A 17546-nucleotide genomic window follows, 5' to 3' on the forward strand; every position below is an offset into this window, starting at 1 on the left:
CGGGATGATATGATTGAATGCTGAGCTAAAGTCCAGAAAGAGCATTCTCACATAGCTTCCTCGGTGCTCCAGGTGACTCAGCGCAGTGTGGAGCGCTATGGTGATAGCGTCCTCGGTGGATCGATTTGTCCTGTAGGCAAATTGGTGGGGGTCCAGACTGGGAGGCAGACCGGCCCTGATGTGCTGACAGACCAGCCTCTCAAAGCACTTCATCACTACAGGCGTAAGTGCAACAGGCCTGTAGTCGTTTGGGCTGGCCACAGCTGTCTTCTTGGCGATGGGGATGATGGTGGAGGTTTTGATGCAGGGCGGGACGGTGTTTGATGACAAGGAAAGGTTGAAGATTTTAGTGAAGACTCCGGTCAGTTCGTCAGCACATGCTCTGAGAACCTTTCCATGTATTCCATCAGGACCTGCCGCCTTCCTGGGATTCACTGACCTTAGAACACACCTCACTTGGTGCTCCCTGAGTGTTAGTGTGCCAGTGCTGGGGGCGGGTGGAAGTGGTGTGGCAGCTGAGGGCCTGGTCGTCTCAAACAGCGTTAACAGCGTTCTCTGCAATAAGAAAGAGAGAATTTATTGTGTCGGTTAAAGCTGATATCAGCATGACAATAAAACATCCCTGATAACAACTGAGGTAAGGTGTTTTCTCACACGGGGCACTCTGTCAAGTGAGATCTCTCACTGTAAGCCAATGACTGTTGCCACGTGGAAAGACTATCAGGAGAACAAATCAGGGAGTGCCAATTCTTAACCACGGCTCTTTCCCTGTGTCATTCTTTCAACCAATCAGACAGATGCACATTCTCATGTAAATCTTTCTATAACTGCTAAGATAGTTTACTCTCTTTTGGAAGTTGACTGCTTGCAGACTGTATGTTAGAGAGTTATTTCTGGGATGCTGGGATGATAGCTCCCTCAGGACTTAAACTCCGGTCAGAGAGTGGGGCACAGAGAGTGATGTCCGGATATACTTTAATGGAAGTTAACAGCAGCTCAACAGTACAGCAGTAGGCATACTTAACGAATGTGGGAGGGGTGGACAGACGTGTGGTTCTGAATAACAAGAAACAAGGAGAAACAATTTTCACATGTAAACAACAATCGTCACTTCCCAACATCATGCCAATATAATGAACTGTAACACAAATAATCAGCTGAATGCTCTGACATAAGAAAGTCCCACAATCCCATTTGAACAGGCAGGAAACAAGAATATCTGCATATCTCAGGCAACAGAAAAGACCTAATGCCCCCAAATTAGGAAAGGTCAGCAATTACATGGTCTTCAGTGCCCTCTAGTGGCTAAATAACCCAACTGCGGTGCACAGATCCAACCCGCAACAAATGCTACGGTGGTAAGTCACATGCCTCTATCAATCTCGATAAATCTCCTAGCATAAACCCCCTGTAATTAACGTCAAAGTACAGCCCGTGCTATAAGTGGGAATGGACTCGTAGAACTGGAGGGATTTTGACTCACATTTGCACAGGAACGCACACGTCTGGAGATCGCTATTCCCCCGCACTCATGGAGAAAAACATGCCTAGTGCTCCTCGGACTCGTGATACGGCAGGACCGTAGCAAACAGTAAGAACAAAGTGGAACTTATCGGCAGAAATTAACACTGCACTTATAGCGATGCGATTGAAATAGAAGGAGACTTTCGGACACACTGTAGTTTTCTGAACAGAAGAGATCCATGTATGTGCTGATTTTTGATCATCCAATGCTTTAATAAATACACCAAAAGATGAAGCGTTTTGACTGCAGGTTCCTAAAAGTGGATAAATGATCATGATAACAATGGTGATAGCAAGACCATATATAAAAGACCCGCCTTTAAAATATAAGAACAAAAAACATAAATGCATAATTTTGCCAGTTAATTTTTATTTAACCTTTAGCAAACAGCCAAAAAACAGAAAGTGCCCAGATTAAGCTTGTAGTGCAGAGAATATTCCATTTATGACACCATTAGCTCATTATTACAGGAAATACTCAAGTTAACATGTTTCCTCTGAAGTCTGCAGCCTCTCCTGTGAGACTGACAAAGAAAGCAGCTTTACTTCTTGCTTTCTTTGACCAGTTGTTCCACTTCCTTCATGAAGTGCAGGCAGAGCTCATCCTGCCACGGCAGAGCAACACACTGAACCGCCACAGGTAGACCCTCGCCACCAGTCACTGCCTGAACACAAAAACACACTCCTGTCACTCAATGCTCAGCAGCTGAACGCACCACAGTCTCCTTCATCCACCTACTGTGATAAAAAGAAACTCTATAAATATTGGAGCCGCAATAGACTGATCTGGTTCAGTTCTTGGTTCTGTGTAAAGTCATGTTAAGTACATAGAATTGAAGTGAATGTCCAGAGTAATACATCACATTTTTAAATAACATTCCACAGAAAAAATTGCATTTCTTAATTTAGCTATTACAAGATAAAACTGATACTAAGGGAAAAATTAGATTCAAGCAAGTAATGTTTATTATTACTTCAACATGCACAGATGAGTAATAGGGAACATCAAACGATGAGCTCTACATAGCCCGAGACAGATGTGCTACAGCAGCTGATTGAAACCGCATTAAAGTACACTGACGCACATTCACAAGTATACAAAAAATAAATGTATCTGTATTTTAGACTTTACATCAGGGGCTCCTGACTTGTTGTTGCTGCATGAAAAGCTAGCCTGACACTGAGTCTAAGACACCAGATTTATGTGTACGCGTGTACATCTGTGATCTCACGTATTGTCAAAGTGCATGCAGCTGAATTTGTGTAGACCCACCAGTAATAAGTAATGGTGTTGGAGCACAGCTGATGTGCTGAAAACCGTGTGCTGTTCATGATCCTGGAATTATAACTGTTTAAGTGGAGTATAATAAAACTTTAAAAGCACACTTTTACTTAATAACTTTTATCAACATAAATACATTGTTTAGTATGATGTCCTTCAAAGGTCTGATTCTTCTGAGGATCAGTGCTGTCCTCCTCCCTGTTTCTCCATTTTTTGGCCGCTTCTCTTTGAACCCTATTGCACAGGCTGTGAAACTGAAGAGCTGGAAGCAGTTTTGTTGCCGCTGGCATTGTGTGACTCGTTTAGCTTGAAGGTTACAAGTCACCTCTGACTTCATTGAATAAATTTAGCATTAAGTGGTTTGGTAGTCAGTTCCTTGGAATGGTTAGTCTGCTTGCCTATCGATCTTGCTTATCGGTTGCACTTGCACATGAGATACAATCAGCTGATTTCAGTTCATATGCCGCAGGGCGAAAATAGTGACACAGTCTACAACGTGGATATAAACATTACTTTTATTTTAAATTGCAGAAAAGAACGAGCGTTAAGTTACAGTGAAAACGTCCAGAACAGAAACAACTGCAACAGTTTTTAATCTACTGCACAATATTTTGAAGGCATTTATCTGCTATAAAAAGACAGGCCAGGAAAATCTGATTCACATTCTCTGTATTTTATCCTCAGTTACTTTGACACAAAGGCATCTGCTGTGATGCTTACACTTCTAATAAAGTCTCACATGTGTCAGCTTTGTTTTTATACATAGATATAACAATAGGAATATGTACTGATAAATGATCAGAATTATAATATTTCTGGATGTCTGCGATAAAACTGAATCAACATCGATATGCAGCACTAATTTTACTCTTACTGCACTTTCTTTACAAAAATCTACTTTATGCCTTTTTAATGCTAAAACCCAGTTTTGTCCTGAGACAACATGTTAGTAAATCTGGCTCTATGTTCTCACTCAGTCTTATCTCACTGGTACATGTTGCCTACCTCTTTGAAGAGTTTGTCCCACATGTCCTGATAACAGCCCTTATAGTTCTTGAGTTCCTCCTCATCCTTTGTGGTCACTGTGGAAACAGTGACTACACCCGCAGGAAAGGTAAGGAGATTGTAGAGCATCGTGTAGCTGGCAGCAGCTGAAAGTGTAGAAAACAAAAATAAAGAAACATAAACACCATTCTTAGCCTTTACAAATGCAATTATTGTTTAATTTAAATATAATTTAGTTAATGCAGTAATGCCTTTGCTTTGCTCTTTATCCAGATGTTGTAATCCAGGTTACCTTTTAATCAAGTAATGTCTGGAGACAGTTTCATGACTCTTACTGTGCTGCACTCTGTCCTGTAATGCCCAGTTTTCCCAGCAGTAGACAAAAGCAGTCGTCCTCATCTTTGATGAAATGTCTCTTTTTCTTCACTTTTTTAAGTCCTGTCACATTCTTGTATTGTAACATGTAACTGTTTTGTTTCTTATATGTATCCGGTTCCCCAGTGAGGAAACTCTCTGAATCCACTACAACATGAATTACACCTTTAGCTAAACTTCATTGTTTAATTTAAATATAATTTAAATAGAAGTACTAAACACAATAAAAATTAAACTGGAAAAATAAAGCGGTTGTTTTCTTAGTCCCTGCAATCTTTTGCCTTTTATAGTTTACAGCTATCATAATCAGCCATACTTAAAAGTTTGCCACAGTATAAGAAGTTGTAGGCTGGTCCAGTCACAGGACACAGCAGCACATCAATGTTGCAGCTCCTCCAATGTGCTATTGTCTCTTGAATGTAGTCCTAAAGAAAACACAGGAAATCTCAATTTCACCTTCAGACTTTCATACGTGACCATGCATCACCAGCTGACAGTACCTCAACAGCAGCATGTTGCTTCCACAGCTCAGGAACAGATCTAAGAATGAAGCAGAACGTTTGGATATAATTCCTAGCACATGGAAATGTAACAAAGAAACGATTCAAGCACAAATGAAGAATTTCAAGGATACTTTCTCACCCAACTCCACAAAGAGCATCAAAGTTGGCAGAAAGACGAGGAAACTGCCAAAAAAAATCAGCATCATTATAAATGTTTTATCAGACTGAACTGTGAAGTTAACTGTTAAACCAAGGACTCACCACAGGTTTGAGCAAGAATGAAATTGTTTTCTTCAACCACTTGGGAAAGCCATAAGGAAAAACCTGAGGCTCCAGACAAGGGTCCACAGGTCCCCCTTCCCTAAAATGAAAGAGATCATTGGCACAGGAGAAAACAGTCTGTTCAGAGACACTGAACTGAGAATTACTGTAATGGTTTCAAAAAGAACCACAACCCCATGTTGCTCGTAAAGACAATGGCAGCATGGTGATGTTTAGTGGTTAGAACTAAAAAGAAACAAAATCTCTAAATGTTAAATGATTTAAGTTTAGAAAACAAATGGTACTAACTGACTTATTAAATGGAACAACTCACAGTTTTTGTAGCAGGGTGGTAGCTCCATCTGCAAATAAACCCTTTAAAAATAGTTCAGGGATAATTTGATCCATCTTCAGTGGACAGTAAGGGACAAGCTAAAAGCAAAAATGACAGGATTAATGACCTATGACTCGTAGGGCTATGCGATATGTCGAAATACACTCAACAAAAATATAAACGCAACACCTTTGTTACTGCTCCCATTCCCCATGGGATGGACGTAGAGACCTAAAATTCATTCCAGATACACAATATAACCATCCCTCCCAAACAGTGGTCACAAATCAGTCCAAATGTGTGGTAGTGGGCACATCTGCTATATTGAGATAATCCATCCCACCTCACAGGTGTGCCACATCAGGATGCTGATCTGACATCATGAGTAGTGCACAGGTGTACCTCAGACTGCCCACAACAAAAGGCCACCCTGGAATGTGCAGTTTTGTGCGCTATTGGGGGTCTGGGGACCCAGAACCGGTCAGTATCTGGTGTGACCACCATTTGCCTCATGCAGTGCAACACATCGTCGCATGGAGTCTATCAGATTGTCAATTGTGGCCTGTGGAATGTTGGTCCACTCCACTTCAATGGCTGTGCGAGGTTGTTGGATAGTCGTGGGAACTGGTACACGCTGTCGTATACGCCGGTCAAGCACATCCCGAACATGCTCAATGGGTGACATGTCCGGTGAGTATGCTGGCCATGCAAGAACTGGGACATTCTCAGCTGCCATCTGCCCTGAACAATGTGAACAATGATTCATCCGTGAAGCGCACACCTCTCCAACGTGCCAGACGCCATCGAATGTGAGCATTTGCCCACACAAGTCTGTTACGGCGACGAGCTGGAGTCAGGTCAAGACCCCGATGAGGACGACGGGCATGCAGTTGAGCGTCCCTGAGACGGTTTCTGACAGTTTGTGCAGAAATTGTTTGGTTGTGCAAACCAATTGTTCCAGCAGCTGTCTGGGTGGCTGGTCTCAGACGATCTTGGAGGTGAACCTGCTGGATGTGGAGGTCCTGGGCTGGTGTGGTTACACGAGGTCTGCAGTTGTGAGGCCGGTTGGATGTGCTGCCATATTCTCTGAAACGCCTGTGGAGACGGCTTATGGTTGAGAAATGAACATTCAATGCACGGGCGACAGATCTGGTTGACATTCCTGCTGTCAGCATGCCAATTGCACGCTCCCTCATTGCTTGTGGCATCTGTGGGATTTTGCTGTGAGACAAAACTGCACATTCCAGGGTGGCCTTTTGTTGTGGGCAGTCTGAGGTACACCTGTGCACTACTCATGATGTCAGATCAGCATCCTGATGTGGCACACCTGTGAGGTGGGATGGATTATCTTGTGAGGTAGTCACACTCGAACGTCAAGGAAGGTGGTAGGGAAGCAGACTATGCAGACATTTTGGGTTTCCAAGGTGAGAAATTTATTTGCAGTGAACTTAATTTAATGTATAACTTAACAAAACTTTCCCCAAATCAATTCATTCAACAAAACTCAACATAACATGGCTCTGGTGACACAGCTCACCTCTCCTCTCTCCTGCATCTGGTAGAGACTGGCTTTAAATAGGGCCATCAATTTCCCTCCAATTGCCCAGCCAGTACCACTCACTCAACTGAGGGATCTAAAACTCTACTCAGGTTATCTAAAAACACAAAACCTCTACACACTTCTAATATGCACATTTACACAACTAAATGGCAGTATTAACAAAAGGAAAAACATTCAACAAATCCCTTTAAACATTAACACAAACAAAAGGAAGCATCTCTCTGGAAAAAGAAACCCCTCCACATGGTTTGACCTGATGATGTCATGTGTGACATGATCAGGACTTTAAAATGAGGAAATGCCAAGCGGGCGTTTCCCCACACCTGACACTCATGAAGACTGAAAAGACAAACAGAGTAAGTATGAACAAATGACTTAATCTGTAACATAATAAAGTATAAAGAAACATAACTTAGTATTTGTCTTAATTTGCAGAATGTTTGATTTGCCGGCAACAAAACGCTTACACAAACAAACCCGGGATAGTGAGTGAAGCAATGTTACTTGACAAATAGCAAATCATAGCAAATACATAGAAACAGAATAATGTGTATAATGTGCAAAAAAAAGGTAAACACATATGGGACAAATGGAGAGAATTACAACTGCTTCTCCACTTTGTCACACTCCCCCCCCCTTAAGGCACTCACTCCTCCATGGAACGGGACAGAAAATCGGCCACCACATTCTTGTGCCCTGGTCTATACTGGATCCTGAAGCGAAATGGCTGTAGGGACAGATACCATCTAGTGATTCTGGCATTAGAGTCTTTCATTCTGTTCATCCATTGTAATGCACGATGGTCAGTTTCCAAAACAAACTCATCACCCATTAGATAGTACTTCAATGTATCCAGAGCCCATTTTATTGCCAGTGCCTCTTTCTCAATAGTGGAATATTTCATTTCCCTAGGAAAGAGCTTACGGCTTATATACACCACTGGTCGTTTATCCTCACCCTCACCCTGCAGCAACACTGCTCCAAGTCCTTCTCCGGAAGCGTCCGTCTGCAAAGTGAATGGCCGGGTAAAATCCGGGCACTGCAAAACAGGTTCACTACACAAACAGTTTTTAAGATCAACAAAAGCTGCATCACACTCGGCAGTCCATTTAACCTTTGTGGGGCTAGATTTGCGAGTAAGGTCACTAAGGACTGCTGCTCTAGCAGAGAAGTTGGGAATGAAGCGGCGATACCACCCCGCCAGACCCAAAAACGATTTCACTTTCCGTTTGGTCGTAGGAGGTGGGTAGGCACTCAGGGCTTCAATCTTTGACACCTGAGGGCGGATGACCCCACCCCCGATGACGTAACCCAAGTACTCCACCTCAGACTTAGCAATGTGACATTTGTGTGCATTTATGACAAGCCCGGCTCTCTTAATCCGTTGAAAGACATCAGAAAGATGCTGAACATGATCCTCCCAGGTCTCGCTAAACACCACAATGTCATCAATGTATGCTGCAGCATACCCATCTGCACCTCTCAAAACCTCGTCCACCAACCTCTGAAATGTGGCTGGTGCACCGTGCAGACCAAAAGGCATTGTTCTGAAGCGATAAAGTCCACTGGGAACTCTAAAAGTTGTCAAATCTTTCGAAGACTCAGTCAAAGGTACTTGCCAGTAGCCCTTGCAAAGGTCTAATGTCGTAAGATACTTAGCGTTCCCCAAACGCTCAATCAGTTCCTCTACTCTTGGCATCGGATAAGCATCAAAAGCAGAAACAGCATTGAGTTTAGAGAAATCCACACAAAATCTCTGTTTAGGGTCATTTTTCTTCGGCACTAGAACCACTGGACTACACCACTCACCTCTAGATGGCTCAATGACCCCCATGTCAAGCATGTCTTCCACCTCTTGTTTTAATGCTGGCATCAGCTTCGCAGGAACCCGTGAGGTGGTGTCCCTAATAGGTTTTTGATTGGGACAGTGGAGACGTATCTCATGTTGGATGAGATTGGTGCAACCTGGTTTGGTGCTAAAAAGATCAGCAGGCATAATTGCTTTCACCTCTGTCTGTTGTTTGGAAGTAAGATGACTCACATCAGGAACTAGTTGTTGACCTGCTGGAGAAGGAAAGAACAGCTCCCGTGGTTCCTCCTCTTCGACCACGGCACGAGCCCAACACTCTAGTGAAGATGCTGGCCGATCACACCATTCTTTCAACAAATTGACATGAAATATCTGATGCTTCTTGCGACGCTCAGGCATGTACAGTTCATAGGTAACTGGACCCACTTTCCTACTGATCACATACGGTCCCTGCCACTTGGCAAGGAGACTGTTCTCAGATGATGGAAGAAGCAGCAAAACCTTTTGTCCCTCTTGAAAAATCCTCCTACGAGCTGCTTTGTCATAACTCTGCTTCTGACGTTGTTGGACACCAACCAGATGAGTATTGGCCAGCTCTTGGAGCTCCTCAAGCTTATCTCTCATTTTCAGTACATATGAAAGAACATTGCATTGTTTTCTGGGATTTGGAGCCTCCCAAGCTTCTTTCAACACATCAAGGGGACCCCGGACAGCATGGCCATACAAGAGCTGGAAAGGAGAAAACCCTGTGGAAGCTTGAGGTACCTCTCTGTAGGCAAAGAGCAAGAAAGGAAGCCACTGGTCCCAATCCGCTCCTGAATCTTTCACAAACTTCCTCAACATAGCTTTAAGGGTTTTGTTGAAACGTTCAACAAGGCCATCTGTTTGTGGGTGGTAGGGAGTTGTCTTAATACCTTTGATCCCCAGCAATCTATAGACTTCTCTCATGAAGTTAGATGTAAAGTTGGACCCTTGATCAGTAATGATTTCTTTTGGGATGCCTACCCTCGAGAACATTTGTATTAAGCAGTTGGCAATCTGACGAGCTTTAACCTTTTTTAAGGGGAAAGCCTCGGGATATCTTGTAGCGTAGTCACACACTACCAAAATATACCTGTGCCCTGCACTGCTCCTCTCTAATGGGCCTATGATGTCCATCGCAACACGAGAGAACGGGGTGTCTATGACTGGCATAGGGATCAGGGGAGCCCTGTCACCTTTCCTTTCGGGTGCTGTTAACTGACACTCGGGACAAGACTTGCAAAACTGCACAGTGTCCGTAAACTGCTGTGGCCAGTAAAATCTAGTTGACATACGAGAGAAGGTTTTGGCTTGACCCAGGTGTCCTGCCCAAGGGACTGAGTGAGCTAACTGCAGTACTGTGGATCTTAAACTCTTAGGCACAACCAACTGGTCTCCAACCCTACTACGGCGATATAATAGCTCGCCCTTTAGGAAAAATAGCTCTCTGCCTCTCTCAGTGACCTCTGTTGCGTTTGTGACACTCTTTGAAAACAGGGGAGCTAGAGATGGATCCTCTCTTTGAAGCTGAGCCATTTCATCAGGTACGACTAGTAATTCATCACATTGTGGCACTGGAACTGGTTCAGTGAACTTTGTCCCCCTCAGCTTAGCCTGTCGTCTCTGGGCTCTGCTCTTTCTTATGCGACCCTGACTTAATCCTTCAAAATCAGGAACATCACTGTTAGCGAAAGGAAATTCACCCCAACCTAAACCTTCTTCCGCGTGATGCTTATATTTTGACCTGGTGACTGCTACCATAGACTCAGCTGTAACACTTGGGTTGATTTCCTCTCCCCTGGCTATCAGATCTCGCAAAATGGGAAGATCACGGCCCAACACAACCTGATATGGCAGTTTACTCATAACTCCCACGGAAAGTAAATACAGCTTGCCGTCAATCTGAATATTAATGTTGGCAATTGGGTAATCCACATCATTACCGTGAACACACCAAACTTTTACCTTGCCACAAAATGTAGCATCCCTAGGAAGACATTCCTGCCTAACCAAGGTACGGCTGCTTCCTGAATCCAGAAGAGCCACACATGGCTTTTCCTCAATAAAAACGCATGTGGTGCGCTCATGCTGAGAAGAGGGCGCTGAAGACTCAACTTCATCTTCGACACCCCTTGAAGAAAAGCACATATATGTGTTACTGACAGTCTGACTTGGACAATCTGCCCTAAAGTGACCTGTTTGACCACAGGAGTGACACACTAAAGGCCCACGTTGCTTGATTTCCCTAGCCCGACTACTAGTGGAATTATGGGGGCCCTGCCTGAAATTCCTAGTTTTTTGACTGTTACCACTCTCTGTCCTACCTGCTATTACAGGGGCTAATTGTTTGGGACTTGCATAGTTCTTTAGTGGCCGACGGGCTGCAAGAAAAGCATCAGCCAGCTCTGCTGCTTGCTTAGACGTGGTTGGGTTATGCTCCTTTATCCACGTGCGCAGTTCGGGATTGAGAACTCTCAGGAACTGCTCTAAAACAATGACGTCACCTATTTCATCTTTGGACTTTTCTCTTGGAACTATCCACTTATCATACAGTTCTTTCAAGCGTGTCCTTAACTCTTTAGGTGTCTCGCCATCGCCCAACGTAGTGGAGCGAAATCGGAGTCTGTAAGTCTCTGCACATATTTCAAACTTTTCAAGAACAGCTTTCTTCACCTTTACATAGTCCATAATCTCATCAATGTCCATGGCTACAAAAGCAGCTCGTGCCTTACCAGTGAGAAGTGGAGCAAGATGTAATGCCCAATCCTCGTGTGGCCACTGGCACCCGCTTGCGATCCTCTCAAAGGTTGTTAGGTAATGCTCAATGTCTTCGTCCTCATTATAAGGCTGCATTTTAGGCCCTTTCCAAACTGGTGGTCTTGTTAAGGAGGCAGACTGAGATGCTGTTGCGGCCTCCATGACGTTAGATTGTAACTGAGGCATTGCTGGATGCTCCGCAGTAGGCCTCAAACGTGTCTCTGAATCTGCTGTTGCACCTTCCACCAACAGCTGATGCTCTCGACGTTCTGATTGCACTTCCTGCTGGAGCTGAGTGAACTGGTGCTGAATTTTCCGCCAGCGATCTTCCTGCCGCTGCTTCTCCAGTTCCCATTGGGCCTCTCTGTCGCTTTGTTGCCTCATAAAACCACGCAGGAGGTTTGAAAGTTCAGCAAGGTTATGCAGTTCAGTACCTTGCTCTTGCTCTGCTTCCTCTAGCTGATTGAGCACTGGAGGCTCCTCACTTGCAGAGTCCATTGGCACTTGGTGCTTTTTTGGTCTGGCCCCTTTCTGCATTGCTGCTACCTACTGGCCTGGAGCCACTGCTGCCACCATTTGTGAGGTAGTCACACTCGAACGTCAAGGAAGGTGGTAGGGAAGCAGACTATGCAGACATTTTGGGTTTCCAAGGTGAGCAATTTATTTGCAGTGAACTTAATTTAATGTATAACTTAACAAAACTTTCCCCAAATCAATTCATTCAACAAAACTCAACATAACATGGCTCTGGTGACACAGCTCACCTCTCCTCTCTCCTGCATCTGGTAGAGACTGGCTTTAAATAGGGCCATCAATTTCCCTCCAATTGCCCAGCCAGTACCACTCACTCAACTGAGGGATCTAAAACTCTACTCAGGTTATCTAAAAACACAAAACCTCTACACACTTCTAATATGCACATTTACACAACTAAATGGCAGTATTAACAAAAGGAAAAACATTCAACAAATCCCTTTAAACATTAACACAAACAAAAGGAAGCATCTCTCTGGAAAAAGAAACCCCTCCACATGGTTTGACCTGATGATGTCATGTGTGACATGATCAGGACTTTAAAATGAGGAAATGCCAAGCGGGCGTTTCCCCACACCTGACACTCATGAAGACTGAAAAGACAAACAGAGTAAGTATGAACAAATGACTTAATCTGTAACATAATAAAGTATAAAGAAACATAACTTAGTATTTGTCTTAATTTGCAGAATGTTTGATTTGCCGGCAACAAAACGCTTACACAAACAAACCCGGGATAGTGAGTGAAGCAATGTTACTTGACAAATAGCAAATCATAGCAAATACATAGAAACAGAATAATGTGTATAATGTGCAAAAAAAAGGTAAACACATATGGGACAAATGGAGAGAATTACAACTGCTTCTCCACTTTGTCACATATCTCAATATAGCAGATGTGCCCACTACCACACATTTGGACTGATTTGTGACCACTGTTTGGGAGGGATGGTTATATTGTGTATCTGGAATGAATTTTAGGTCTCTACGTCCATCCCATGGGGAATGGGAGCAGTAACAAAGGTGTTGCGTTTATATTTTTGTTCAGTGTATATCAGATGACTTTATGAAAACATCTATCATTTCAAATTATATGCTATCGTTTGTCATGGTGTCGCAAAATAAACTGTTTACAGCAATATTTTTTCATCGGGACACAGAGAATACCAGCTTAGCCAGTGAAAATGAGGCAACAACAGGTAGCTCCAAATGGAAGGACCAGTCAAAATAAATCAAGGACCTTATTACCTCTGAAGCATGGACATGGTTTGGTTATGAAAGGACTGACGCGGAGCGGAAAACTGTACTATGCAAATTACGCTGCAAACCACTCACCACCACAGACTCAAACACGACAAACTTTTTCTACCACCTACACAAGAATCATGTGAAAGCGTATGGAGCGAGTTTATGGATGGGAAGCAAAAAAGAGTCGTCAGGTGCTCAAAATAAACTTTAGACTCAAACATTAGAACAGGCTTTTCCCCGCAGCACGCCATGTAATAAATACATACAAATAGAAATTGGAGCCCCTGTCACAACTTATGTTTAAAAATGTATAACTTCATGCATGGGTCAAAGTACTCGACTCCAGGTACACAACGCCCAGCTGAAAATACTTCACGCAAGTCGAGTTGCCCGAGATTTACAGAATTTACAGAAAATGCCCTGTTTTGTGATATCTATTGTTATCAGGATGAAAAATGTCCTATATTGGGATATGAGATTTTGGTGATATCGCACAGCCCTAAATCACATACGTGGCTTGACAGTGATCATAGTGTGTGTGGTGACGTCTTACTGTGTGCCCTGCTTGCTCTAGCAGAGCTTTGACCTCTCTGACGCCTCGGGCCATGCTTGGAGATGGATGCGTGTAGCCATTGCTTTCCAAATAACCGATCCTTAGAGGTCTGGAGCTTCTGTATATCTAAGGGTTAGAATTTTCATTTCCTGAGTCAATTAAATATAATCAGATGTTTTTGCGAAGTTTAAGATTACAGCCTGTAAAGCGTAATATAAAGTGAAGGATTAGGACAACTATGTATCGGTTTAATTTGTAGTTTTTAACCAAAAGAATAATCATTAACAGATTATATGAACCTCACAGTACAGGACACACCTCCATGTTAAAAGGTAATGGTGGAACAGTGGGGTCCAAAGAAAACATGTGGTCACAAAGAAGTGCCTGCATGCACAGAGCCAGGCTGTCCACATCTCTTGCCATGGGTCCAGGAGATGACGACACTAGTTTCATACGAAATATAAAGCAGTGACTCAAATATTTGAGACAGTTTGTGTCTGTGAAATATTGCTATACAGTGGTTATGTAACTACATTTACTTTATATGTAAAGTACATATGTTTCTTACCCGACTTTTGCCCTCGATAAATTGGACGAAGGCCCTGTAAACTAATCATTACACAAAAGTGTTAACAAAGACAAGAGTTTAACTCAGTGTAACTCAATGTGTAATAAATTTCCAGGAAACTGACTGAATGAGACCCACCTGAGCCGACCTGCAGTTGGCTTGAAACCACAGATTCCACAGAAGGATGCAGGAATACGGATACTGCCACCTATATCAGTGCCTATACCAAGCAGAGAGCCCCCTCCCCCGATGAGAGCCCCCTCCCCACCAGATGAACCTCCAGAGGTCTTCTGGGGGTTATGAGGGTTCACAGTCTGCCCGTAGATAGGATTACTGCAGTCATAGCTGTCAACAGACAGTTAATGAGTCTCTGCATATTATTTTCATTCATATTTTCATTATTTGCACATTTGGAATGGACAAAGGCAACTTAACACATGCACTCAGTTTTAAATGTGCTGTAGATTTTTATGTGAGTAATTGATAAAAGATGTACTTTAAAAGAGCTTGAGGCAAGTTGGTTCTCACAAAGGGAATAGCTCCTTGTTTCTTCAGGACTTGAACGAGCACACTGTCCTTTTCAGCGGGCTGGTCCAGGTTAATGACCACACCACAAGAACAGTCATGATTCTAGTGTTGGAAAAAACAAAGATGATAATGTTACATCAAATACCTGAGCTATGATGCTCGAGAATACTGTACCATACTTATAAATACTGATGGGAAATACTTCAATACTCCCAACCCCCTGAGCCACGGTCATCTGCAACCGGAAGGTCGCCGGTTCGATCCCCCAGGGCATCTGTGGCTACAACTGTAGCTTGCTTCCACCAGTGTGTGAATGTGAGAGTGAATGAATAGTGGAATTGTAAAGCGCTTTGGGTGCCTTGAAAAGCGCTATATAAATCCAATCCATTATTATTATTATTAACTGTAACTGAAATTTGCATTGCATAACCTTTGTAATACCTTAAATGTAATATTTTCTTTGACGCTAACTGGAACTCCGTACAAGAGACCATCCTTGTTGGAGCCAACAGTTGTCAGCTGGTCCAAACTCTCCAGCAAAATTTCAGTGCAGCAGTTCAGCTTTTTGTTTACAGCCAGAGTCTGTTGGAAAGGAAACAAGCACAGACAGTTTGAGATTAACTTATTCACCTAAAGGGATTTTAATCTTTGTAAAATATTAAACTCTTGTTGGAAACACAGACATTACTTGACACATCAGTCTGTGTTGCTTATATGAATATTATTATCCAGTGTGTCTAAACTTTAACTGTAATAAGACAATTCTGTGTAAAAAGAACTAAAAAGCAGTGAGTTATAAGTAGGAGTAATGTCAAAAATAAACAACATTAAGAAAAGTCTGACTAATTTAAATGATTACTTGTTTAAAAAATGACTTTTGCTGTATTTGATCTATTATGAAAGATTTGTGTCATGCTGGATATTGAACCTTTTCCATGTAAGAGTAAAGCACATCCTCGGGGCGCAGTAAACCTTCGTTCAGCTGCTGTGTCAGCTCAGACAGGGAGAGCGTCAGGATGAAAGCAGAGTCAGTTGTCGGATGCTAGGAGACACAGACCCACACAGAATCATTATGTTATTATTTCTTTTAAAGGCTGCAACAAAGAGACGGAACCACATCCATGTACAGATTCAGGATTCTTCCTTCCACTTTTTTTTTTACAAACTTTCTCAAACACAGCAATGAGTTCACTGCACTTAAACGGTTTGCACAGTCATAACTTTCATTTTCATGCTCAAGCATGGAGACATTGCAAAGTGCCAGTATTTTGGTATTTAATAACTACACCTCTGCCAGGTTAAACTAAAAGCAGATCATTAGCTGAGATTATCGATAAAGAGAAACTAGAAAAATCCCCAAAGCTCTGAACTCTCACCGACTGTTTGTACCGGAGCACCGCCTGCTCTGCGTGCTGCAAGCTCTCGTCTCTCCTGTTTCTGGCTCTCTGTATCTTTTCCTCTGCCTGTCGGAGGCTGTTGATCTTTTTCACCCGCACAACCAGGTATCCCACAATGCAGGCAACACCAGTGAGCAGAGCCGCTGTCCAGTTGTCCATCTTCACTCTCTTAATAAACGGTTCAGTGTTCTGCGTGATTTTCGTCTTTGCCCTGGGGCTGCAAATTGGTTTAAATGCCACATGGATCTAACACACAGCTGTTTAAACGCGACAGGCTTGCCTTGTTTTAGCTGTGAACTAAAGTGGGCGTGGTGAGCATGTAGGGTTGATTAACTTCAGGACAGACAAAAAGCCTTTTTTAGTTACTCATTAACCAGTAGCCACCAACAACTAATATGAGCGTGAGAAAGAGTGATTAACCCACTAACAAAAAATCAATATGCTATGTAATTAATAGCATAACACATAAACTTCATTCAACACTGTAAAATTCATTAGCTCCAAGAAATTATGGATACAACTATAAATATAGTTATTTGGCTTATATAGTGATATATATCATTATCGCCTGAAATGAAAAAAGCATATCGTGATATGAAAAAATCTTATATCGCCCAGCTGAATTAACAATATAGCTCCAAGCTACCTCATTGAGCTACTTAGATTATACACCCCTGCTAGAGTACTAAGATCATCTTCCCAGTCACTCTTGGTACTGCCGAGATCCCGGCTGAAGACTAGAGGTGACCGAGCGTTTACCTTGGCTGCACCCAATCTATGGAATAACCTCCCCATCGCTGTCCGTGAGTCTGATTCCATTCAATCCTTCAAATCGTGGTTAAAAGCCCACCTATTTAGCCTTGCCTTTTTCTACCAGTTAATGCTTGTTAGTTAGTTTAATGCTTATTTCTATCTCCGGTCTATTCTTAACTACTTTTAATCATTTTTAAAATTTTTGACTGTTTTATCCTTTACATATATTGTTCTTTTATGCTTTTATATGCATTTCTTTTGCTTCTATGTTTTTAATGCCATTTAACCTGCTAGCATGTTGGTACTTTGCCATAGCCTGTTACGAACTTGCACGTTCATGTGTTTGTTTTGTGCAGGTGATGTACCTTTTTATGTTAATTCAGCTGTGCCAGTGCCCTGCTCTGATTGGTGCGTGGATACACCGCCCCGACGTGACTGGTTCCAGCTGGAGGACCCGCCCATTAAAAGGAGTCTGGAGTGCTACGGCAGGAGAGGTCCTCGCGTTTCTCCTCATGACCCAGCAGTGTAACTG

General features: G+C 42.8%; 1 protein-coding gene across 1 annotated transcript; it reads right to left on the reverse strand.

The window, feature by feature from the left end:
- Positions 1-1874: 1874 nt before the first annotated feature.
- On the reverse strand, positions 1875-16538 carry LOC101474138 (vitamin D3 hydroxylase-associated protein). The gene is made up of 15 exons (XM_076880264.1): positions 16241-16538; positions 15793-15906; positions 15306-15446; positions 14833-14966; positions 14475-14681; positions 14337-14377; positions 14087-14211; positions 13769-13894; positions 5285-5382; positions 4951-5050; positions 4829-4872; positions 4687-4726; positions 4503-4611; positions 3812-3957; positions 1875-2189 (listed from the first exon to the last, which is right to left on the reverse strand). Exons 1-15 carry the CDS (start codon positions 16418-16420, stop codon positions 2067-2069), a joined length of 1728 nt encoding a protein of 575 aa, XP_076736379.1. The 5' UTR covers positions 16421-16538; the 3' UTR covers positions 1875-2066.
- Positions 16539-17546: the final 1008 nt, after the last annotated feature.

Source organism: Maylandia zebra, linkage group LG23, assembly GCF_041146795.1.
Source record: "Maylandia zebra isolate NMK-2024a linkage group LG23, Mzebra_GT3a, whole genome shotgun sequence".
Taxonomy (NCBI): Eukaryota; Metazoa; Chordata; class Actinopteri; order Cichliformes; family Cichlidae; genus Maylandia; species Maylandia zebra.

Bases quoted from the DNA above. Each gene is read 5' to 3' on its own strand.
- LOC101474138 (XM_076880264.1), bottom strand. From the start codon at position 16,420: ATGGACAACTGGACAGCGGCTCTGCTCACTGGTGTTGCCTGCATTGTG. The intron at 14,212-14,336 runs GTAAGAAACATA...GTATGAAACTAG, and splicing joins TTATCGAGGGCAAAAGTCGG to TGTCGTCATCTCCTGGACCC. The intron at 4,612-4,686 runs GTACTGTCAGCT...TGTTTTCTTTAG, and splicing joins AGCAACATGCTGCTGTTGAG to GACTACATTCAAGAGACAAT.